The sequence below is a fragment of the Rhinoraja longicauda genome, chromosome 27 (assembly GCF_053455715.1).
Source record: "Rhinoraja longicauda isolate Sanriku21f chromosome 27, sRhiLon1.1, whole genome shotgun sequence".
NCBI lineage: Eukaryota > Metazoa > Chordata > Chondrichthyes > Rajiformes > Arhynchobatidae > Rhinoraja > Rhinoraja longicauda.
The window spans coordinates 12,562,113-12,589,077 of record NC_135979.1 but is presented as its reverse complement, the minus strand read 5'-3'; the positions used below and the strand labels follow the sequence as shown (position 1 = coordinate 12,589,077).

The window sequence follows — 26,965 nt, the reverse complement described above, 5'->3', positions numbered from 1 at the left end:
GTTTGACAATCCTGCTAAAGCTTTTTGAGGTTGCAATTTTCTGAATAGATAAGGGTAAACCAGTGGTCTACTTGACTTTAAGAATGCTTTTGATAGGGTGCCACACATAGGAATGTTAAAACACTGCTAGACCTCATGGTATTGGGGGTAAAATACTAGACGGAGGATTGATGAAGAGACATAGGAATGTACATGTCATTTTTGGCTTGGTAAAGCATACTAGCAGTATGCTTTTGGGAACAGTACAGGGGCCCCAACTGCTCATGGTCTCCAATAGATTAAAATAAATTTGGATGAGGTGGACAAAGGGTAATGTATAAAACTTTATTGATGCTATGAAGCCGGGAGCCAGTATGAATTATGAAATGTAGGAAGGGAGGCTTCAATGAGTTATCGGCAAGCTTAGTGAATGAGTGCAGACACGACAGGCAGAATATGTTATGGAACAGCATATATTCTGCTGGGAATAAACAGAGTATTTTTAAAATAACGAGAGTTTGGACTTTTATTCCAAGAAGATTTGAGTAAAGATGTATTTCTGCAATTATATAAGGCCTTGGTGAGACCACGCCTGGAACATTGTGAACAGGTCCAGTCCTCTGCCCAAGTATGAATAAACGTGTGATAGAGGGAGTGCAAAGAAGGTTCACCATGTGGACTCTTAGGATGGAGACATTTTCCTTTGAGCAGAACTTAAGCAGGTTGGGCCTGCACTCTTTGAATTTAATAGAGTGAGAGATAATCTCATTGAAATGTGCAAAATGCTTATGGGATTTAACAGGATAGATGTAGGGACGATAATCCCCTGGCAGGGTTATCTAGAACTAGGGGCCATTGTCTCAAAGTAAGAGGTCAGCCACTGAGAAGATATTTCTTCTCTGAGAGTTGTGAATCTTGGAAATACATTTTCCTTGAGGTATTGAAGGCTCAGTCATTGAACAGGCTCAAGACTGAGGTCAATATATTTTTGGACATTAAGGAAACTGACGAATATGGGCAAGGGCCAGAATTGATAATGAGATAAAAGATCAGCTGGTATCTAATTGACTGCGGAGTTAGTGGAATGTCTAAAGGGCCATACCTGCTTTATTTATTAAATTCTTAGGACTGGCTTACATCGGGGCTTTGAATAGGAGTATTATTGTCCTGAGTAGCGTAGCTAGCACCAAAGGAGAAGCTGCAAACTCCATGGTGTTCAAAAACCCATCTGTTCAAATATGATTGATGCCAAATCTGAGGCAGACAAACACTTGGTATTTACTTTAGTTTATTTTAGTTTAGTTTATTTTTGTAACTTATACTGAGGTACAGTAAAAAGCTTTGTTTGTGTGCTATCCAGTCAAAGAAAAGACGATACATGAGTACAATCAAGCTGTCCGTAGCTCACAGATAAAAGATAAAAGATATAACATTTAGTGCAAGATGTCACAGTGAAGTCTGATAATGTCAGATTAAAGATGGTTCAAAGGTCTCCACTGAGGTAGATGGGAGGTCAAGATCTTTTTCTAGCTGATGAGAGGACGGTTCAGTTGTCTGATAACAACTGGCAAGAAACTATCTCTGAATCCGGAGGTATGCGTTTTCAAACTTCTGTACCTTTTGCTTGATGGGAGAGGGGAGAAGAGGGAGTGAACACTGTGAGACTGGTCCTTGGTAATGCTGGCAGCCTTGCCGAGGCAGTGTGAAGTGTAGATGAGTCAATGGAAGGGAGGTTGGTTTGTGTGAGGGTCTGGGCTATGTCCACAAGTCTCTGCAACTTCTTGCAGTCTGTGATGGAGCTGTTCCCAAATCAGGCTTCGATGCATCCCAATAAAATGCTCCCTTGTGTGTGAAAAAAAGCTTTATTGTGGGTATGAATTTGTTGGCTCCTTTTCACAATCGGATCTGGGAGCAGAACTGAAATACTCAATGCCTGGCTCTCCAGACTATTAAATGCTTTCTCTGAGCCAGGCATATCCCACACAGTAGACACCCCTTAACATTAAGAGTCGGACTAGGAGACTACAATTTTGAGATCATACTTATTTGCTAAGTTATGAATTTAAATTTTGATGTTTCATGTTTTTTTACTAATCAATACTTTAAAAAAAATTTTAGCTGCAATGCAGTTAAAAAGAATTGGGTTAAAATGTTACTTGAGTGGATTTGGAGAAAGTGGTGATGACTTGCTACCAAAATGAAATGGATGATTTTAAAAGAGTTTAATTACACATTTAGTGCCACCCAAAAGTGGAATCCTATCAAAAACTTTAAAATATTTCAATTTTTTTTCCATTTGATTAATTACCATGTATGTTAATATCCTGTACAAAGCCACATATGACAAATATCGAAGATAGATACAAAGTGCTGGAGTAACTCAATGGGTCAAGCATCATCTGAGAGAGTTAGATTTAGCTCCTAAGGCTAAAGGAATCAAGGGATATGGGGAAAAAGCAGGAACGGGGTACTGATTTTAGATGATCAGCCATGATCATGTTGAATGGCGGTGCTGGCTCGAAGAGCTGAATGGCCAACTCCTGCACCAATTTTTCTATGTTTCCTATGTTTCTATCTCTGGAGAAAAAAGAATGGTGACGTTTCAGGTCGGAACCCTTCTTCAGACTGGAAGTAGAGGTGGGTGGGGGGAGCACTAGTATGAAAAGGCCAAAACAAATCAGGGCCGGCAACAGATGGCCAAGGATGGGGTGGAGCCCATAATGGCCCACACAAATACCAATGGAATGAGTGGAAAGTTAACCTACTTTTTGTTGGTTAAGGGAAGAACAATACAAACAATATAGGATCCAATGAGCTGCACAGATGATAGAATTTTTAAACGAGCATTGGAATCTCATAAAATCATACAGCATGGAGACAGGCCCTTTGATCCACCTTGTCCATGCTGAACAAGATGTCCCATCTACACTAATCCCACCTGGCATGTTTGGCCTATATCATTCTAAACTTTTCCTATCCATGTACCTGTCCAAATGCCTTTTAACTGTTGTGTGAGTATCTGCCTCAATTCCATCCTCCAGTAGCTTGTTCAATTTACCCACAGTATGAAAAAGTTACCCCTCAAGTTCTTTATTAAATCTTTCCCCTCTCACCTCATCTCATTCAGATTTTTTTTTTGGATAGCTGGTACTATCCACTGAATCCACAATATCATTGATATTCGGTGCTAGTTACAATTTTCCCGGTATATGTACTCATCATAAGGCTGTTGATTAACATATTTAAGGGGTCTACACATGTTGACCTTTGCTTGAAAAATGGTCCTTTGGCAATAGGACTTGTGTGTGCAGATTGGGTGCTTGATGTATCAGTGTAAAGCATGGCAATTTCAACTCCATTGTCCCCCTTAAATCTATCACATCAGGTCATTCCAACCTGGCTACAAAAATACAAGTTTCTCATTTTGCCAAGAAAAACGCTCCCAGACTAAATTCTTGACTTGGAGGGATGTAGTCTGTTGGACACACCACAAAAGCAAAGTGGAATTCCTGTCTGCTCCAAACATTCTTCGACAATGGGTTCATTGTGGTTTTCTGTTTGGAACTGGTTTAAGTACTACAAGACAAACTTTGGTCAGCCCAGAACTTGCCGGTCTTTTAGTGCAAAGAGCTGTTCAGAACTGAGCGTTGCAGAGCGTGGCACGTTCCCAGGTTCATGCGCTGAGGGATCTGCTGAAGCTTGGGGCAGCCACCACTTCTCTGGGGAAAGACCAGGGTTTCAGACCTGCTCCACACTACCCACCAAGGGGCTTGAACTAACCTGACATTCTCTCATGCAAAACATGCAAAAGAAAAATTGCTGTCTTGCTGATATAATGCAAATCTTGTAAGTAAGAGCACTGTGAATGGAGAAATATGAAGATACTGAATTATATGTTTGGAAATTGTATGATTAAAGTATATATTTAGGGAAAACAGTCTTAGTGTGACCCCTACTGGAAGCATACGAATACAGATGTGGGATTACTTCAGAAACAGGTCTCAAATTCAATTTCCTGGTTTCCTCCTGTCTTTCTGCACTCTCCTTCAGCCAAACATAACTAATTTATTATCCTTTAATAACTGGGGTCGTTTGTGCTTGGCTAAGTCGTACAGAAATGGTTGTTAACTGCATAGTTATAAGCAAATGCAGTGGGCCACTGGGACTTGCTGCTTTGAAATCAATGGAGAGAATAATTATAAGAATGGGGGCAGTTCTTCAGAAGCCATTGAATTTAGAAGCCATTCAATGTAGGAACATGTGAAGTAATACAACTTGCAAAATGGTCACCAATAAAGCCAAAAAGGAATCCAGGATAAACTTCTTTACCCTGAGTGTACTGGGTGTGTACTGAAGGGTCCCGACCCAAAATCTCACCTATCCATATTCTCCAGGGATGCTGCCTGACCCACTGAGTTACCCCAGCACTCTGTGTCCTTTTGAGTATGTGTAGCTCACTTCCACGAGGTGCTGCTGAGCCAGAGCTCAATGCAGGAGAATGGAAATGAGAAATATACTGATAAGGTGAGATGTCGTAAAATGGGAAATTGAGGAGGAACAGCAATAATGGTGCACAGCAGTTAGGTTCTATATTTCCAACTCGGAATGGCTCATGACTTAGAGGGGAACCCACAGCAGGTCAACTTCCCATCTGCCGTCTACCCATGTCATTCAACCTGAACACAGTTCAACATAAGGGCGATGTTGTTGAGGAAATTGAATAATTGCAATGCATTTTGTAGATCTTACAAATAAGAGTCCAGCTTCAAGTTTCTGGGCACTCACATTTCGGAGGACCTAACATGGTCCAATAACACTGCTGCGCTGGTCAAGAAGGCACAACAAAGACTGTTCTACTTAAGAACACTGAAAAAGTCTGGTCTACCCCAACAGCTGCTGACGACCTTCTACCGCTGCAACATAGAGAGCATCCTAACGCATGGCATCTCTGTGTGGTACCTCAGCTGCACGGAGGCAGAAAGGAAAGCTCTACAGCGGGTAGTCCATAGAGCTCAGAGGGCCATCGGAACACAGCTACCAGACTTGGAGGGCATCTACAACACACGATGCCTCAGAAAAGCCACCAGCATCCACAAAGACTCTTCACACCCCTGCAACAGTCTGTTCGAACTCCTTCCATCGGGCAGACGATACAAGGCCTTCTACGCCCGCACCTCCAGACTCAGGAACAGCTTCATCCCCAGGGCCATAGCTGCTATGAACCGGTCCTGCTGAGCCGGATGGCCACAACGCATAGATCAACTTGCACTTTACCCTGTCTAAAACTGTTACAATTGTTTCGTTTCGTTGGGTTGCTTTTGTCTAAATTAAATTATTGCATCGTATGGGAGGCGCATTCCCAATCTCGTTGTACCCCTGGGTACAATGACAATAAAGATATATTGTATTGTATTGTATTGTATTGTGATGGAGATTGTGATTACAGACTTGGGGGTTGTGATTTACAGTGCTGAAGCTGATTCCAGCCAAGTGGGCTGCTTTGGTTTGTCCTGGCTGATATTAAGCGTCTAGAGTGTTGTTGGAGCTGTGCTCATCAGGCCAAGTGGAGAGTATATCCAAGTGGAGAGTCCATTCTTGACTCATAACTTGCATATGGTAAAAAGGCTGAACATTCAGGCAATAGTTCATTCACTCTAGGTGGCACCTCCTCTGACCTGCTTGATTGCTGTAGTATTTAAGCAACTGGTACATGATAGTTTCCCCCAAGATGTTGATGCTTGGGAACTCAGCAATAGTCACTGTTATTGAATGTTAAGAGGAGCTAGTTGGAATCTCACCTTTTGGAAATGGTGGCTACTTAGCATTTGTACGATGCCAATGCATTTAGCAACCTAAGCCTGATGCCTTCCAAGTCGTGTTGCTTGTAGCCATGGGCTGCTTGCATTGCCTAATGAACGATGAATGGAATTGAAAGTTATGCAATTAACAATTAAATTCTCCCATTCAGCCTTATGACTGGAGAAGGGCCGTGGAATAAACTACTTAAGATGGTTGGGCTTAGGTCACAGTTTTTGAAGGACTCTTGTAGCAGTGTACAAGGACTAGCAGTGCCAGTGCAATAGCTTAACTGAACACACGTCTTTCTCCAGACCCTCCGCATAGGCAATCCCCTTCATCTCTCATACCATTCTAGTAAATCTCTTCCACACCCACTTTGGGGGCTTCATTTCTTTCCTAGAATGTGATGCCCAGAATTGAGCAACAGAGGCCTAAACTGTGTTTTATAAAATTAAAACAATGACTCTTTGATTTTCTATTTCTTTTACCCTATCAATAAAGCTAATATGTGTTTAAATAATCTTTCCACCTCTCCCTGCCGCCTTAAAAAACTTGTGCAAATAAACTACATGTCCTTGGACCCAATTTAACATTGCACCAATGGGTCCATTTGCTGCTTCTGTTGATGCAGCGGTCAACAGAACTGAACTTCAGAAGTGGAGCATTGCAATTCACTGTTAGCATATTGTGCATTAATTACAAGTGACTGAGATTGAATTTCAATTCCAATATCTCAAATACCCAAGTCCAGGTCAATAATGTAGATCAGAAGGAGAAGTGGTCCCAATACTGAACTGCAGAGAACAGCACTCTATACTTCCCATCTGCTTGACAAATAGATGTTTCTCACTGATCTCTGCTCCCTGCCTCTTGGATCACTTTCTATCTATGCTGCCACTGTTCCTTTAATCCTATTAACTTTATTTTCTTACTGTGTAATACGTGCTATTTTGTGAAATGGTCACGCTTCCACCAACTGAACCACCTTAACTAAAGAACTTGGCCAAATTAGTTGAATGTTAGAGTTAGGGTAATTTCAATTATTAGCCTGTGCATTTCAGTCATTAGCCTGCACTGTTAATTCGTCTTTCCTCGATTACTGCATCTGCCAGTTCCTTTACCAGTTTCATCAAGGAGGTCTAGTCAGTTGTCGCTCAGTTTGACCTTCTCCCCAAAGATAGACACAAAAAGCTGGAGTATCTCAGTGGGACAGGCAACATCTCTGGAGAGAAGGAATGGGTGACGTGTCGGGTCGAGACCCTTCCTTCTCCCCTTTTATCTGAGCAGGAAAATATAAAATTGTGATCCACCAGTCCATTTGGCCTTGGAGGACTAAATCAACAAAGAATAAATTAACACTGAATAAAATGAGAGGTGAGAGTACAAAATGCCATTTATAAGGTGGGACAACTGGCCAATCTCCAAGTTTATGACAAATTAATCGGCACGGTGGGTGCAGCGGTAGAGTTGCTGCTTTACAGCTAATGCAGCGCCGGAGACTCAGGTTCGATCCTGACTACGGGTGCTGTACTGTACGGAGTTTGTACGTTCTCCCCGTGAACTGCGTGGGTTTTCTCCGAGATCTTCGGTTTCCTCCCACACTCCAAAGACGTACAGGTTTGTAGGTTAATTGGCTGGGCAAATGTAAAAATTGTCCCTAGTGGGTGCAGCGGTAGAGTTGCTGCTTTACAGCGAATGCAGCCCCGGAGACTCAGGTTCGATCCTGACTACGGGTGCTGTACTGTACGGAGTTTGTACGTTCTCCCCGTGAACTGCGTGGGTTTTCTCCGAGATCTTCGGTTTCCTCCCACACTCCAAAGACGTACAGGTTTGTAGGTTAATTGGCTGGGCAAATGTAAAAATTGTCCCTAGTGGGTGTAGGATAGTGTTAATGTGCGGGGATCGCTGGGCGGCGCGGACCCGGTGGGCCGAAGGGCCTGTTTCTGCGCTGTATCTCTAAATCTAAAAATCTAATCAACCAATTTCATCGCCTCATCTCCAACCAAACATGTTAAAGTAACAAGTAAATCAATCAGCCGTCCAAATTATATTATAAAATTACTATAATTTTACAGTCTTTTTCAAATTCGGAATTAGATTAATTGTATTGGGAGATTACTTTGGAGATTTCAACCCTTGAAACTGGGTGGACAGGTTACATTTCCATGAACACTTGGTGCATGGGGAACAAGAAATGAACCACTTGACTTATAATTCAAGGGCACATTTACAGTGAAAGGGAACCTTCCCTGGGAGAAACTATTGATCATTTCAATGTTAGTTGCTCATCAACTCATAACTCGGCAAACTTTCTGAAACGCTTCAATTCTCATCCTGGTTTTAAGTTTTACAACTTCTAACCAATGCAGTGAGTTGCCACTTCACCAAGCCAGCAGAGGGCAGCATTGGCAGTTAGAAGGAAAGCTAGACACTGATTAGACACAAAGTGCTGGAGTAACTCAGTGGGTCAGGCAGCATCTCTGGAGAACATGGATAGGTGATGTTTCAGATTGGGACCCTTTCGAAACACCCCGATCTGAAAAGCCACCTATCGATGTTCTCCAGAGATGCTGATTGTGGGGTGCACTGTTTTGTCTCAGTGAAGACAGTCTGATTGGGAGGGACTAAATTATTTTTGTTCAGATTTTCTTCCAAAAGATGAAATTAAAGTTTGAGATATTGTCCTCATCAACTGAATCAAAAGATAAAGCAAAAGGGAAAGATTCATTCGATGAACATCAAGAAGAGTTGCAGATGCTGCAGATATATGAAAAAAACCCAGAAAGTACTGGAAACACTCGACTGGTCATGCAGCATCTGTGGAAAGAGTTGATGTTCCAGGTCGGGGACCCTTCATGAGTACGAGGAAAAAGAGAAAAGGCGTTCGCAGGTCGGCGCAGGCTCGGTGGGCCAAAGGGCCTGTTTCTGCACTGTATCTCTAACGTCTGAAAGTTAGTTTCCAGTAGCAGAGTTAGGAGCGACAGAGGTGGATGAAACAAAGGGAAATATCTCTGATAGAGTGAGATCAAATAGCTTAATGTGGCAGTAAAGACTAGATCCTGCTTCTTTGCCTAAGTATTAGTGAGGCTGCGTGACTTGGTCAGCAGTATACAAATAGAAAGGGGAAAGAAAGAAAGAGAAAAATACAAAAATAAAGCTGAGCCAATTCTGATACAAACAGAAAAAAAGATGAGTTATCGAACGTTAGATAAGTCGAAGTCCTAAAAATTGGTGAATGCTCACAATCTTTTTCCCAAGGCAGAGGATTCTAAACCTAGAGGGTGCAGGCTTAAGGTGAGAGGGAAAAGATTTAAAGGGAACCTTAGGGGTAACTTTATCACAGAGAGGTTAGTCCATATCTGGAACAAGCTCATGGCACGATGTCCCCGCAAACACCGAGATCACAGCACTCACGGCACTCCCTCCGAGTCCCCACCAGCGCAGGCAGCACGTCCATCTTGTTTTCCGGCGACCTCATATTCCCCACTGTGATGGAAGGCAAATAACTTTTATCTCCTTCCTCCTTTTTTCCCGTGGTTGGGGCGATCGAAACTTCCGCAGTCGGGGCAATCGAAGCTCCCGCAGTCGGCGATCGAAGCCCCCGGCAACAGGGCGATCAAGGCTCCCGCGATCGGGGCGGTCGAAGCTCCTGCGGTTGGAGCGCCCGTAGTCGATCCCTAACAAAGAGGACCGCCAGCTCCACGATGTCAAGGCCGCAGTGCGGACAGAGATACGATACGGGAAAAAGCCGCATCTCCGTCGAGGGAAGAGATAAAAAAAGATTCCCCCAACCCCCTCCCCCCACACCCCAACATAATACAAAAACTAAAGATACACTAAAACATACAAATAAAACAGACTAAAAACAACAAAAGAAGAAAGGGACGAGCCACGGGCTGAGGCTGCCACTTACGGCGCCACCCGGTGTATTTATTTATATATAATTATTCTGTTGAGTAGGAAACTGCTTTAATGTCAGCTGTGTGTTGAAGGCAGCATAAACACTTCAAAAGACTTCATTAACAGCATATTGGAGGCATTAATACAGGAAGTGGTTTAGGAGAGCAGCCCTGTTGGGTGCTAAACGTCGAGGTGCAAATTGTTTGCAGCCTTCAGGAGAAAGGAGGCAAGTGATCCACAAGTGCAAAACTGTTTCAAAAGATTGGTAAAATTGTAAAGTTCGAGAGTAGTTACAAAAGCAATATTCGCAATGCTACAGGTCTTCATTTACTGATTCCCTGTCCAATGCCACAAAGCAGAAATTAGAATATCCCACCAGCTGAATGCTTCACCTGATCTTGCCTAGACTAGAATATATGAGCTGCAGGAAGCGTTATAGAAACATAGAAACATAGAAAATAGGTGCAGGAGTAGGTCATTTGACCCTTCGAGCCTGCATCGCCATTCAATATGATCATGGCTGATCATCCAGCTCAGTAACCTGTACCTGCCTTCTCTCCATACCCTCTGATCCCTTTAGCCACAAGGGCCACATCTAACTCCCTCTTAAATATAGCCAATGAACTGGCCTCAACTACCTTCTGTGGCAGAGAATTCCACAGACTCACCACTCTCTGTGTGAAGAAATGTTTTCTCATCTCGGTCCTAAAAGACTTCCCCCTTTTCCTTAAGCTGTGACCCCTGGTTCTGGACTTCCCCAACATCGGGAACAATCTTCCCGCATCCAGCCTCTCCAACCCCTTAAGAATTTTATGTTTCTATAAGATCCCCCCTCAGTCTTCTAAATTCCAGCGAGACCCTTCTTCCTTTTATTATTAGAATGAAGATACGTGAAAGGGGAAAAGATTCAAGAGATGTCTGAAGAAGGGTCTCGACCCGAAACATCACCCATTCATTCTCTCCTGAGATGCTGCCTGACCTGCAGAGTTAATCCAGCATTTTGTGATACCTTCGATTTGTACCAGCATCTGCAGTTATTTTCCTACTAACTACTTCAAAGTTCATTATACCCCCACTGCCAGCATCCCGATGAATATCAGCAATAAGTTAAGGATGGTTGATCAATTAATTTGGTTGATAGGAGGGAAAAAAGAAAGACATGCCAAAGACATGACCCCAATCATTTGACAATTATATGATGTGGAGTTGGCATCCTGCAGGGAATTACTTCAGAAATCAGCGTCTTCTATAACCTTTCAATCCATCAGATGTGGGCCAGAACAGGAATGGTGAGGCATTGCACCTTTTCTACCCTATTGTCCAAGCAGCATGCTTCCATTTCCAGTATAATCACATCGTTCCTATAATGTAGTGAACAGAATACACAGTCTTCAGGCTAGCTTAACAAATGATTTATGGAATCTCAGGAATGCAGAGCACAGATGCTCTAAGTAGGGCCCACCTCATACTTTGATCCTATCTACGCTAATCCTATTTTCCTGCATTTCCTGCATTCCTCTATTCATTTCCTATCTAAGTACTTGTCAAAATGCCTTTTAAATGCTGTAACAGTACTTAACTCCGCCATTTCCCTTGGCGGCTCGTTCCAAATATTCACCGCCCATTGTGTGATAAACTTAGCCCTCCAATGCTCTTGAAATTTCTCCCCTCTCAGCTTAAACCTTAAACCTAACAACAAAAATCAGACTATCTAGCTTATCTATGCCTCTCATAATTCAGTTTACCATTCTAAGTTCACTCCTCAACCTCCTACTTTCCAGAGATGGAGCAGATTACCGAGGAGACAAAGTGGTTTAAAAACAAGTATGAATTTTAAAATCAAGGTATTGCCTAAAACATTGCTTAGTGCTTTGACATATTTCAAAGTGTTGGGAGTTTATGAAAATATTATTATAGTCTGATTTTCATGCCACTCCAGAAGAACGTGCAGTCCAAAACCCACACAGAATGAGCATATTTTGGAAAGCTAGGTAGCTGTGTGAATATGTTATAAAATATATTTCATTGATTTGTTTTCCCAGCTGACTAAATCAGTGGCCAAGTTTGAACAATCTACATCAGGACAGCATCGCTCTGTATTTATGTCGTCTACCCCGCTCCCTTCCTTATTTCAGTCACGTTATCGATGCTTCCTAGTCAGTGAATATTGTGTGAATGAAGAGCACATGGAACAAGTTCAAGTCAATAAAGGCAAATTTTAAATATGCAGTAAAATAATAATCAGAAGCCACGTTTCTGCAGAAATTCAGAAGTGTTCCAAATTTCCCCTTTTTGACAGGAAATCAACAGGCAAACCAATGGAATGATGTCATTGGTGTACATGGCACCATGATGTAGATCTCTATATATGGTCAGCGTTCGGCTGGAAAAGTCCACTTAATAACTCAGCATGGGTGACCCACTCTCCACCATGATGTTGAAAAATCACCTTCGTCAGGCAGAGCAACTTATAGAGATACAGCACGGAAACAGGCCCTTCGGCCCACCGAGCCCACACCGACCAGCAATCCCCGCACACTAACACTATCCTACACACACTAAGGACAATTTTACACACACACCAAGCCTATTAATCTTCATACCTCTACGTCTTTGGAGAGTGGGAAGAAACCGACGATCTTGGAGAAAACCCACGCAGTCACGGGGAGAATGTACAAACTCAATACAAACAGCACCCGTAGTCAGGATCGAACTTGGGTCTCTTGTGCTGCAAGCGCTGTAAGGCAGCAACTCTACCACTGCGCCATCGTGCCGCACTGTGACTCCATTGTACTTGAATAGAAAATTGTAAAAACATTTGCCGCTTTTTCAGAACTTTGCAAATAATCTGCTGATCCCATAGCATAGAATGATGGTTGTTTATTTAACAATATTTGTGAGAACGTTAAAATTAAATTAGCATAATAAATCCCTGATATGCAAATATTTTACTTTGATAGTATTTATGTGACCGGTGGCAGTTGAATTTCTATTCAATGTTGATCCATGGTATATTGATGGTGTGGGACTCAGCAGTGGAAAAGCCATTAGAGATGGTTAAACTTTCTCTTGCTGAGACAGTCATTACCTGGCGCTAATGTGGCATGAATGTTCCTTGTTTCCTTTTAGTCAGTGCTGAATGTTACAGAGATCTTGCTGCAAACTGATTTGGCATGCTTCATTAGCTGAAGAGTAGGGAATGTAATCATCAGGGGACCTGATGGTGGAAAGAGTTCCTTTGATGGAACAAATACAAGTTTAATGTAGACACAAAGTGATGGAGTAAATCAGCGGGTCAGGCAGCATCAGTTGAGTTACTCCAGCACTTTGTGTCTATCTTTGGTATAAACCAGCATCTGCAGTTCCTTGTTTCTACAAGTTCAGTTTAATTTAGTTTAGTTTAGTTTAGTTTAGTTTAGATTAGTTTAGATTAGTTTAGATTGGACATACAACATGGAAACTGGCCCATCAACCCACCAAGTCCGCGCCGACCAACGATCCCGACCATACACTAGTTTTATGTAATCCCAGTTTTTCATCTTACACACCTGCACATCTATGGAATATGGGAGGAAACCGGAGCACCTGGAGAAAACCCATGCGGTCACCGGGAGAACATACAAACTCCCTATAGACAGCACCTACAGTCAGGATCGAACCTGGGTTTCTGGTGCTGTAAGGCAGCAACTCTACCGTTGCGCCACTGTTAGGATCAGGACATTAATCTGAGAAACATTTGCACTGGTGTGCTACCACCATTCTAACTAATCTCCAATGAGCACACCATTTTACGTTTCGAGAGGTATAACTCCAACCATTGGAGTGTTTTCCCCTTGATGCCCATTGACATCAGTTTACCAGGTTCTCTGCTGCCATTATTGGTCAAATTCTGCATTAATGTCAAGGACAGTACTTCCGACAATTCAGCTCTTTGGTCCATGGTGGAAGTAAATCTTTGACGAGGTCGAGACTTAAAGAGTTCTGGTGAAAGTCAATCTTGACGTCAGTGAGCAAGCGATTGATGAGTACGAGAGATTTGATAGCCCTGCTATCCGACGACACTCTCTCCATCACTTAAGTTGAATAGTTTATAAACATCTGACGTTGTCATCAATTCACTTACTACAGTGGAGTGGACAACTGCAGCAAATTGGTAAGATGTGGATTTTTGCATGTACCTGGCCAGGTGCGGATTGGGAGCTTGTCTCCATTATTACAGCAAGACCTGATGTTCTCATTGTTATTTTCACTGAGTTCACTGAGTTAAGGCAGTGACGTACTGTGCCCCTGAATCTCTCGTCATTCCCATGTCCAGTTTGCTGGAGTGAATATATCTGACACCATTTTTTATATTTATTTTTTGCTGATCTCCACCTTATATGTCTGTGTGTGATGATGGATGAAAATGGCCTGGTTGAATCGCGGTTCCATTTGGTGTGAAATCATTCTTGCATTTGGACGTAACCAAGTTTGAAGAAAATAATTTCTGCTCAGATTAAGGACTGAGTTGTATCTGTTTTTTTCAGAACATTTGCTCGTACAATGAGGCATGGAATTAAGTTCCTTCTTTGGCGCAATCAGTATTGTTCAAGTTTCCACTCAGATTTATTTGCAGGAGTAGAAAAATAACATCTTACATTAAACATTGAAATCGGGGAGTATAATAGATCTTACCATTAAAAAATATTTAATTTAATTAGTGATGGATATTTAGTCTGGTGCAATTTTATTAATATATCTGAAAATGGATAAGTCACGAAAATAGCATCATTAATAAAAGTGTGTCTGGACTGTCACAGAAGTAGATTGATTATAAATCACTGTAACTGCATTTAAAAACTATAACTGAACCCTTTATTACCATCACTGCAGTGCACTGGATGAATTGTTCGTAAATTAAACATTTTTAATGATTAATAGGTGTAATATGTTTAACTAATGTCATGGCTTCTAATATTATTAAGCTGAATTTGAAGAAGCCCTTCAAATAATCATAAACAATTACAATTGTTTCATTGTGTAGAAACAAGGAACTGCAGATGCTGGTTTACAAAAAAAAAGACACAAAGTACTGGAGTAACTCAGGTCAGGCAACATCTCTGGAGAACACAGAAAGGCAACATTTCAGGTTGGGATCCTTCTTCAGACCTACTTCGTGGCATCAGTCTGTAGAAGGGTCCTGACCCGAAATGTCACCCACCCATGTTCTCCAGAGATGTTGCCTGACCCTCTGAATCACTCCAACACTTTGTGTCTTTTTTTTAAAAACAATTGTTTCACTAATCTAGTTAGGCTAGATTTCATGTAGAAACAAGGAACTGCAGATGGGGGGTTTATATCAAAGGTAGGCACAAAGTACTGGAGCAACTCGGTGGGTCGGGCAACAATCCTGGAGAAAAAAGATGGGTGACGTTTCAGGTCGGGACCCTTCTTCAGACTGAAATAGGAGATGAGAGGGGGGGGGGGGGTTGAAGAGCTGGAAGTGAGATAAGACCTGGACCAATCAAGGCTGGCCACAATGACCTCAGGCAGAGTGGTGTCCTGGTGGGGTCCATTGGTGGCGAGGGATGGTGGGAACTCAAGAGGGAAACAATATGGAGAACTGTGGAACTGGGACAATTACTAGGGTGGAGGACGAGGGGAGGGGAGGATAGTGTAAGTAGAAGCTACTTACAAGATAAACTGCTCTTATCTATCTGCACGTGATCTATATCCCTCCATTCCCTACATATCCGTGTGCATATACAAAAGCCTCTCAAATATGACTGTGGTATCTGCCTTAACCACCACCCTAGTAACGCAGTTCAGGCACCCACCACCCTCTGTGCCTGCTTTACCACTCTATCTACTTGTGTTGCCATCTTCAGGGAGTTATGGACTTGGCCCCAAGATCCCTCTGTACGTTGATGCAACGGTCTTGCCATTAGCTGTATATTTCCCACTTACATTTGACATCCCAAAGTGCGACACCTCATACTTGCTTGGATTAAACTCCATCTGCCAGTTAGGCCTGACCGACCGCGTACAAAGCCATGCTGGCTGTCCCTACAGTCTACCATTTCAGATAGAAACAGATGAGTAATGTCCAAAAGGAATTCGATTCAAAGCTACATAAAAACAGTGCATCTAATTGAAAAAGGAACTTTGCTAGACTATTGCATGCTTTGCTGTATAAAAATAATAGACAAAGTTATTTCCTGCCTGAGACCTGACGCTATTTGTTCTAATGGTCTATACATAGTTTAGAATTCTGCAAATAATCTTTCCCCTTAAAAAATGCTGAACTCTTTAATCTGCCTTGCAATATTATACATTATTGACCACTGAATAATCTTGACTATGCACAAAAGTGAAGTGCCCATCTGATGGATATTAGCAATCAATGAAAAGCTAAGGATTCCTAAAAATCTGTGCATTGCTAATTATTCCCCTACAGTTTCAATTCTCTCCAAGAGCACCTATTATCTAGCCGGTGAAACTGGTACATATTGGAACCACTAATCAGGGAAATTCATGGTGCGGGGGAAGATCATTCATCTTCCATCATAACTGCACCAGCGAGAAAATAGCTGTCTCGTCTAATCATACGTTTAAGCTCTTCCTCTATGGTCTAGTTAGTCACAGTACTTTTTTTTTAATGCAACCAGGATTTCTGCCTTGACTATCCATTCCAGCAATTAAATCCAGACAATTAAATTACAGGCCTCTGGGGTAAAAAAAAAACAAAATCTCCTCATCACCCCACTAATTCTTCTACCAATTATTTTGAATTAAAATCCAATAAACCAACAACAATAAACTAAATATTTCCTGGCTATCAACATCCTAATCTTTCCACTCCTCCACCAGCTCACATCTTCTGCATAATTCCTGCAGCAGAAATGGATGAGTTTGCTTAAGTGTTTCACTGTAACTTTGTTTAGATAGAACGGACCGCAACAATTTTCCCCAATTCCAAAATGCCTGGGGCGCTATCCATTCGTCTCCAGGGATCCTCATGGAAGTCAGCACAGCGCAAATCTCTCGGATGCTCTCAACTTGAAGTTCACAACAACAGCTGTCTGATTGAACCAGGATCATTCTACATTGTAACGGAGCCATGTCTAACAAGCAGAAGAACAAAAGCTGTCGGAACTGTACCACAACCACACTCTGAACAGTACCTGACGGGAAAATATAAGTGGAAATTATCAGGGCAAGAACAAAATATTTATTTTCAAGCAGGCTAAATGGTTAAACTTTAGATAGGATAGCAGACAATTTGTTTCTACGTTGCATTAAATCCAGGCGTTATAGATGAAAATAGCTTTAAATAATTCTATAAGAAAATAACTGCAGATGCTGGTACAAATCGAAGGTATTTATTCACAAAATGCTGGAGTAACTCAGCAGGTCAGGCAGCATCTCGGGAGAGAAGGAATGGGTGACGTTTTGGGTCGAGACCCTTCTTCAGACTTAAATAATTCTGCAACATAGTTTAAAGAGTTAGTGTGCTGCTGACGGCGAGGAGGATTATTTAATTGTTCTTTTTAATAAAAATAAAAATAAAAGTTAATCTTCATACAAATAAGGTATGTAGCAAATCACCTGAACCTACAGTAACCTATGTGATCCCACTTTTTCATCCACTCCCTACACACTAGGGGCAATTTACAGAGGCTGATTAACCTACAAACCCGCACATGTTTGGGTTGTGGGAGGGACCTGGAGCACCTGGAGGAAACCCATGCGGTCACATGGAGAACGTGCAAACTCCACACAGACAGCACCTAATGTCAGGATCGAACGGCACTGTGAGGCAGTGGCCCCTACTACTCGTGCCACTATGCCCCTTAAACCTATAGCAAACAGCAATGATCATTAAAAGCACAAATATTGTTGGTCGTGTAAGAGATGGTGGCATGCCAAACTTATCTGTGTAATTTTTTGCTCCTTTTTTTCCCCCTTTCATTTTTTCTCTGGGAATGGAGGATGTGCCCAGCCTGACCTGCTGGGTCTACCCCTCCTGTTCTGCATTTCACAACTCCCACAATCTTACAAGAATGATCCCAGGAATGAGTAGGTTAACCTAGGATGAGCGCTTGTCAGCGTTGGGCCTGTACTCGCTGGAGTTTCGAAGAATGAGGAGGGGACCTCATTGAAACATACAGAATAGTGAAAGGCTTGAATAGAGTGGATGTGGAGAGGATGTTTCCACTAGTGGGAGAGTCTAGGACTAGAGGTCACAGCCTCAGAATTAACGGATGCTCTTTTAGGAAGGAGATGAGGAGGAATTTCTTTAGTCAGAGGGTGGTGAATCTGTGGAATTATTTGCCACAGAAGGCTGTGGAGGCCACCAGTGGATATTTTTAAGGCAGAGATAGATTCTTGATTAGTACAGGTGTCAGAGGTTATGGGGGGAAGGCAGGAGAATGGGGTTAGGAGGGAGAGATAGATCAGCCATGATAGATCAGTCTGAAGAAGGGTCTCGACCCAAAACGTCACCCATTCCTTCTCTCCCGAGATGCTGCCTGACCTGCTGGGTTACTCCAGCATTTTGTGAATAAAGCCATGATTGATTGGCAGAGTAGACTTGATGGGCCGAATGGCCTAATTCTACTCCTATCACTTATGACCTTATGACCTCTATGTACTCATTCTCAAACTGTTCCCACTCAATTATTGACCAGATGCCCAGCTTACAGTTTATCCTGATAGTTACCTTGGTTTTAGCCTGGAGCCAACCCCCTCTCCCAGCCTCCCTACAACCCTACAAGCTTCGTTTATCACTTTTTCAGTTCTGACGAAGAATCTCCAGCCCTGTTTCTCTCCCCACGGACGTGGCCTGACCTGCTGAGAATTCCCAACTTTTGCTGCTTTAGTTTGTTTTTTTAGTTTCGCTGGCTTGTGAGTCAACTATTCCTTCATATGAACTTTTTAAATATAATATTGTGCTGATACTTGCAGGATTTGCCGAGAATTGGTGAGGAGTTTCAATATAATAAAACTGAAATGGAAATCTGTGCTTCAGTTATATTAAGGTCTAAAACAGATATCTCAATGTCAGTCCTCTAGTACTGCAGATATTATTGTTGTATAGATTTGTTTCTGTTCAGTGAGACTGGAAGTACCATTTACCTACGTGAAAAATCAAAGCAATAGTAAAACATTTCCCTTGTACACTTCACTAACTGATTTATAATCCCAGCCATTCTGTCTGTTTAGTTTATCTTCTTTTATGAGTAGTTCTGAACTATATCCTGTACCTATGACTGATTCACGAGCACGGGTTTCTTGGCTCAATACTGTTTCTAATTATGGTTCATTTAGTAGTTGAATCACAATGGCAATTGATGTAAGGTGTATGAAGAATTTGAACTGATCTGCCCCATAAATTGCTTGGGTATTAGCATAATGTGGTTCATCATTTCTGCGCTACCATCTACCATACATAGGTTCAGACAACATCCAGGGCAAACTCTTCCCTTCCCAAAATGGTGGCATTTCCTTGCCTTCCTCGGTGTTATTCCCAAGATAAATTCATAAGTTCTAGGAGCAGAATTAGACCATTAGGCCCATCAGGTCTACCCAGCCATTCATTCATAGCTGATCAATCTGTCTATCTCAACCCAATTCTCCTGCCTTCTCCCCAAACCTGCTGGTTCTCCGGTCCAAACACTCACAGATACCTATCACCCTGCACTTTAAATAGACATCTACCCTGGCTGTGCCAGGAACCCCCTGCTCCTCACTGGCAGTCCTCTGTGTGGTTGCTTGGTGTTGGTGGTGTTGTGTTGTGGTGTGGTCACAGCACCTTGACGTGTGGGGCTCAGGGATTCAGGTCAGCACAGTGAGTGTGGGCCACTGCTGCTAACTGTCTATGGATGCTTCCCTGTGTGGACAGACCATCCGGATCCCAGGGTCTCTCTCATCTCTCCAATGGAAGCTACTGTTTCCTCATCTCTTCGTTTGGTTGCTCACTTCTCTCCGTCCTGGTAATAAATTCAACAGTGGACCCCAGGCATTTCTTTTGAGCATCTCTGGGCTGGAGTGAACTGTGCAGCTAACTGAAGGAAAGGGAAGAGAGCACACACACCCATGAGGAGGTGATGAGAGAGACAATAGGGTACAGACCATCTGAACAGACAGGGAGCAGGTGCATGTTTTATGACTGTTGGCAGATAAATCTCCCTGCTGGGATAAATAAAGTTCTATCGTATCACATCGTATAAAAGGCCCACATTCAACAGGCTGGAAACCTGAGCCTCCCATCTTGGTGTTGAGTATCCGCACCATTCACTTTAGTCCACGCAACACCAGCCCTCACAGCCCACCTACTCCACACCAATCCACCGATGCGGAGAAAAGTAGTTCAGCCCATGTTCCCAGAGGTGAGATTCCCAGCTTACAACCTAGCGGTATGAATATTGATTTCTCAAATTTTTTAGATTTTTTAGAGATACAGAGCGGAAACAAGCCCTTCGGCCCACCGGGTCCACGCCGCCCAGCGATCCCCGCACATTAACACTATCCTACACCCACTAGGGATAGTTATTACATTTGCCCAGCCAATTAACCTACATACCTGTACGTCTTTGGAGCGTGGGAGGAAACCGAAGATCTCGGAGAAAACCCACGCAGGTCACGGGGAGAACGTACAAACTCCGTACAGACAGCGCCCGTAGTCAGGATCGAACCCGAGTCTCAGGCGCTGCATTCGCTGTAAGGCAGCAACTCTACCGCTGCGCCAACTAACAATCTCTCTCCAGCCCTCCCCCACCTTAGTCATCACTTGTTCGCATTCCTTCGTTATCGCCTCCTCCGCAGCCAACGATGTGGGCTCCTCGGGCCATCGCTGCCAGCTCTGATTTGTTCTATACCTTCAGTTTCCTTCTCCCCTGACTCTCAGTCTGAAGAAGGGTCTCGACCCGAAATGTCACCTGTTCCTTTTCCCCAGAGACACTGCCTGACCGGCTGAGTTACTCCAGCATTTTGTGTCTATCCCCAGAAGAGGAGCTGGGCAGACAGAGATTCAGCCCAGCTTTACGGCAGAGCAACACCACCAGTACCGACCGCATCTCCCATGTATAATGCTGGGACCACCCTTAGTGCCGCAATTCCACCAGTGTTCCAGGAACACCTCCTAAGTACAAAGCAAGGTATCACTAAGCAGGGTGACCCAGCACCTAAGATGGCACACAATCAGGTGACTCTCTGCGTGCTGGTCCCCGACATGGATCTGCCATCATTCATATCCGATTATTAGTCTCAATAGGGGGCTGTCAACATAGAGCCCCAAGGGCAAGGATCCCAGCACAACCTAGGCTAACCCTATCTCACCTAATATCCCACACTTATTAGACTTATGATGAGAGGAAATGTTTCTCGTCAGAAAACACGTGCAGTGCAACAGTTGGGTTTAATGGCCACGTTCATGTCCATTGCAATTATTGTTTAGCTAGCTCATGCTGAACCAGGCAAACAGAACATTACATTATTGACTGTGTGCAGCCTCCCCTCAACGACTAACAGGCAGTTGGAAAATGTTCTCCTCTTAATCCCAAAGAGCCGAGACCCATTGTGGGACCCCTGACCCCCCAGCCCTGTCGCTGGCCCTAGATGAGAGCAGTTAATTCAGTCCAGACCTGGACTGAAACTGAAACCTTCTGATCCATGCGGCTCAGCTTATCATGGCCTTAATCAGCCAGCCCAACAAGCACAGCCCTGATGGGGAAAGTTAACTAAACCATGTCATCCTATTTTAATTTATGGCACCAGGAAAGTGAAAACATAAACTTCTAATTATGTACACACCACGGTAGCAAGAGTTTTACTGCACCCTGTGGGCCCTGGGTCAGAAATATTTAACCGATTACTGACCCCTGCACTTCCCAAATCTGTTCACGTAATCTTCAGCAACTGTTGCTTATTAACTTGGCCCCAGTGATTTTCAGAACGGCACTGGCCATTTAGATTCCGTTTTACTGCAAAGCGATTGGTATTTTTGCTCTCATCTAACATCACCTGTAGAGAGCCATGCAGGCACCAAACAGAAATACCAAACTAGACACAAACTGCTGGAGTAACTCAGCGGGACAGGCAGCATCTCTAGAGAGAAGGAATTGGTGATATTTCGGTTCGAGACCTTTCTTCAGGCCTGATACGTCACCCATTCTTTCTCTCCAGAGATGCTGCCTGTCCTGCTGAGTTACTCCAGCATTTTGTGTCCATCTTCGCTTTAAGCCATCATTTGCAGTTCTTTCCTACACAGAAATACCTAATTCTGGACATAATAAAAATATTCTACTTCTTTTAAAATTTGTCTTATGTCTTGTGTTTGCACATCATTTCATATTCTTTTTTTCTGATTTCTTGCTGTAAGAATTTAAATTTAGTGCTTTGGAGATTATGCACAGTATGAGATTCCTGCATCTAACCTTGCTTATTAGTGCGTAGTTGCAGTCATTGGTACCTGGCCTAGGCCGACAACACCTGCATGTTTCATTTCCATGCAAGAGAACTCCGTGTTGATGAACGATGCTGGCGATGACTGCATCTGAATGTCCCGCTGGGGTAACTGGTCATTAAAGAAATATCACTGACAGAGAGAGAGAGGGTGAGAAGCCAGCCAAGTCCTGCTCCTTATCACAGTTGTGATATGCATGCTGGAGGATACATTTGTTGACATTGGATAAGATCAGCATCGGGCTTGGCAATGATTTCCAACAAGGCCAATATCCTGCAATAATTCTCGACCAAAACTCATGTACAAAGGGGGAAGAGGGGAGATGACAGGAATCGTGGAACGACTCCAGAAAATCTTTGGATTGTGAGAAAAGGAAAGGAGCACTCTGGGAACACAAGAAGTTTGCAGTTCTCATTTCTGAAAGCTGACCCAGAATTATTAATAATTTTGCATACCACAAATTAACAAACGGTCTGCAGTCCACTTGGCTGAGAAGGGGTTCAGACATATTTTCAATTTTTTCACAGATTTGTAAATTCAAACCAAACTGGAAAAGGGAATTGATTTTTTTAAAATTTAGTTTAGTTCAGAGATACAGCGCAGAAACAGGCCCTTCGGCCCACCGAGTCCATCCCGACCAGCAATCTCCGCACATTAACACCATTCCTACACTAGGGACGATTTTTACATTTATACCAAGCCAATGAACCCATTAACTTTGGGGTGTGATGTGATGTATTGCACCAGCGTAATCATTAATGTGTGTGTATGAGCCTTAACAATCTCGCAGTACTTTCCACGTGGAAAGCAGAAAGCCTATCTAGTTTGTGTCACAAAATGCTGGAGTAACTCAGCAGGTCAGGCAGTATCTCGGGAGAGAAGGAATGGGTGACGTTTCGGGTCGAGACCCTTCTTCAGACTGATGTCAGGGGGGCGGGACAAAGGAAGGATATAGGTGGAGACAGGAAGATAGAGGGAGATCTGGGAAGGAGGAGGGGAAGAGAGGGACAGAGGAACTACCTAAAGTTGGAGAAGTCGATGTTCATACCACTGGGCTGCAAGCTGCCCAGGCGAAATATGAGGTGCTGTTCCTCCAATTTCCGGTGGGCCTCACTATGGCACTGGAGGAGGCCCATGACAGAAAGGTCAGACTGGGAATGGGAGGGGGAGTTGAAGTGCTCGGCCACCGTGAGATCAGATTGGACAACGCGGACCGAGCGCAGGTGTTGAGCGAAGCGATCGTCGAGCCTGCGCTTGGTTTCGCCGATGTAAATAAGTTGACATCTAGAGCAGCGGATGCAATAGATGAGGTTGGAGGAGGTGCAGGTGAACCTTTGTCTCACCTGGAAAGACTGTTTGGGTCCTTGGATGGAGTTGAGGGGGAAGGTAAGGGACAGGTGTTGCATCTCGTGCGGTTGCAGGGGAAAGTGCCCGGGGTTGGGGTGGTTTGGGTAGGAAGGGACGAAAGGACCAGGGAGTTACGGAGGGAACGGTCTCTGCGGAACGCAGAGAGGGGAGGGGATGGGAAGATATGGCCGGTGGTGGGGTCCCGTTGTAGGTGACGGAAATGTCACCCCTCCCAATGCCCCCTCCCATGAGTGTCCCTCTCTTCCCCTCCTCCTTCCCAGATCTCCCTCTATCTTCCTGTCTCCACCTATATCCTTCCTTTGTCCCGCCCCCCTGACATCAGTCTGAAGAAGGGTCTCGACCCGAAATGTCACCTATTCCTTCTCTCCTGAGATACTGCCTGACCTGCTGAGTTACTCCAGCATTTTGTGAATAAACACCTTCGATTTGTACCAGCATCTGCAGTTATTTTCTTATATATCTAGTTTGTGTGATTCTTGTGTATTTACGGAAAGGATTATTTATTAAGGCACAATGATATTTATTTATTTATTTTGGGGCAGCACAGTGGTGCAGCTGTAGAGCTGCGGCCATACAGCACCAGAGACCCGGGTTCAATCCAGACCTGGGGTACCGACCGTAAGGAGTTTGCATGTTCTCCCTGTGACCGTGCGGGTATACAAGTGCTCCGGTTTCCTCCCACAATCCAAAGACAGGCAGGTTTGTAGGTTAGTTGGCTTCGGTAAAAATTATGAATTGTCCCTAGTGTTTGGGATAGTACTAGTGTCTGGGGTGATCACAGGTCGGGCGCAAACTCAATGGGCCGAGGGGCCTGTTTCCGCGCTGTATCTCTAAAGTCTAAAGTCTAAAATGGTGACCTCAAAGATGCAGATCTCTTCACCAGTTCAGAGCATCTCCATATACAGGTAAGAAGAGCTGCCGGGCCAGATGGTGCTGACTGCGGCCTAGAGCCTGGACTGCAGCCCCTGTACAGCTCACCCTTACCTAGGCCCGATGTGGAGGGCTGATCTCTGCCAGGCCAGAGGCCCTGCTGCCAAAATTTATGATAGTTTAGTTTAAAGGTACAACGCAGAAACAGGCCCCTCGGCCCACCGAGTCCGTACCGACCAGTGATCTCTGTACACCAGTGGCCCTGACAGAAGACAAATCTAAAGATGCAACTGCACCTTTTGTCATTTAGAGACATCTAAAAACTATTGAAATTGAAGCAAATAAAATATTATTTATGTAAAAAAATTAAAAAGTTAAAATGTTAATTACGACACAGAAATATTTTTTAATAATCACATAATAACTTACCTCAATCCCCCCCACACACACACTCTCTTCGCCTCTAAACCTGCTAGGCTAAAATACCCTTTGACACCAACTGTCTCAGAACCAGTAACTGTTGTGTCCCGGTATTGGACCCAATAGGCAATTACCCAGACTGTGCCCTGCTGTCATGGGGACTCCATGGGGAAACATAGTTTGCAGGAGTAGGCCATTCGGCCTTTAAAGCCAGCACCACCATTCAATATGATCATGGCTGATCATCCAGAATCAATACTCTTTTCCTGCTTTTCACCCATATCCCTTGATTCCGTTAGCCCTTAGAGCTCCATCTAACTCTCTCGTGAATACATCCAGTGAATTGGCCTCCACTGTCTTCTGTGGCAGAGAACTCCACAGATTCACAGCTCTCTGGGTAAAAATCCCTGGGACTCCAGGGATGGAGCAGTCTCCCAACTTCTGCCCGTATGTCACAGTGTGGGTTCACGAATCAGGGATTGATTTAAAGGTTATGGGGAAGAGGCAGGAGAATGAGGTTGAGAGGGAAAGACAGAACAGCCATGATTGAATGGGGAAATAGACTTGATGGGCCGAACGGCCTAATGCTGCTCCTATAACGCGTGAACTTATGGTCTTAAAGTTCAAATAGCTGAAGCTGACAAATCTTGACTGAATATAAAACTGATTAAACACCGCTTACAATATTGCATTCACCCCTGAAATGTATTTATTTCTGTTTGCTCGTCATATTCACATCATAAAGTACCGATAGTGCTTCCATTCCAGTCAAAGTTACCCACGTCAGCAATGCAAGAAACAGGAAAAATGGAGCAGAAAAATATCCACGTTGTGTTAGAGTTTATACATCAAATCAAATGTGGTCCAGCAAATTAATATTTCAGTGAAATGTGTGATGTTTGCCATAGGCTTTTCCCACTAAGATTCAAACTGCAATGGGTGCTGCAGGTTCATTCTTACCTATATATTGTCCTTTGCCTTCTCTGAACGGAGGTCCCACAGGGCCTTTGGTCATGGGGTGCACATACTTTGAAGAATAGCCTCCACTGGAAACGTAGTCTATGATGGTCATCAACACGAGAATGAAAATATCCATTTGTAGCATTGTCCTCTCCTGTGTGATCTGTGTGAGAGGTGAAAGAGGAACCGTTAAGAGAAGAGAAAAAAAAGCTAGAACAAAAAGCGAACACAGCAAATCTTTGTACTTAGTCCATCAGTCTAGGGTTGGAAAGACTCCAACTTTACTTTGCAGCCCAGCTGAAAGCAATTGTACCCAGGTAAAGTCAGCTTGCCTGAAAACATTCTCAGCGCTTCAGAGTAATTCTTTGTACTTACACCTTAAATGGACACAGACCTGATTTTGTTTTAAAGAAGAAAAAAATAAGAATGGCTGCCCTTCATTCCTTTCGGTGGTAGATGAATTAGCGGGGGCATTAAAGTGAAGAGACACTAGAGAAATGTTTGTAGGTGTGGGGATAGCCCCGAAATGCAATTACCCCAATTATCCAGGTGTACTTTTGATTTGCATTTCATGTACCAGTTTGCAGCCTCAACACAGACTCTGTGACTTTTGGTGAGTTCCTGTACATCAGTGCCAATACCAATAAAGCACACTACTGCAATCAATCTAAGATCTCACTTAAACACATTTTTTTGCCACTTGCAAGTATATCTTTAATTTGCCTTAATCCCAGTTTCTCTCATTTACTTTCCAGCACCTGGCTTGCCCCTCGACATGATTTACGATGAACAATGTAAATCTCAACATTAAAAAATTCTGCATTCAATACACTTTCCATTTTGCTCTATGTTGCTGTCACTGTTCATACTATTCAGGGAACTTTGCCCAGCTTTGGATGTTCCAAAGTCCAGTTGGAATGCCGAGATCAATTCTGACATAGGTGTTCTGATTTAATTGTTCCAGAGAGACCCTCAACAATCTTGCCATCTAATCGTTGACTGAATGGTTCAAACTTCCCTTCCTGAACATCTGTTCCAAAAACATGTGGTAATTATCATGAAATATCCTGAATTTATTTCTCGCAGGTTTTTACTGTAATTTTGACATTTGTGTCATCGGACATATCGATTAATCAGACAATCACCCGATTACAATTCTGCAAATGCAAGTGGCAGCAGTGTGATAATTAACAATTTTCTGCAACACTGTGACGCATCAATAGA

General features: G+C 43.3%; 1 protein-coding gene across 2 annotated transcripts in view; it reads right to left on the bottom strand.

Moving 5' to 3' along the window:
* col8a2 (collagen, type VIII, alpha 2) overlaps positions 1-26,965 on the bottom strand; it is a 172,146-nt gene that overhangs the window by 25,989 nt on the left and 119,192 nt on the right. For both annotated transcript variants that reach the window (XM_078423168.1, XM_078423169.1), the window contains exon 2: positions 25,742-25,904. In XM_078423168.1, coding sequence (XP_078279294.1) covers positions 25,742-25,904 — 163 coding nt within the window. The remainder of the gene's footprint in view (positions 1-25,741; positions 25,905-26,965) is intronic.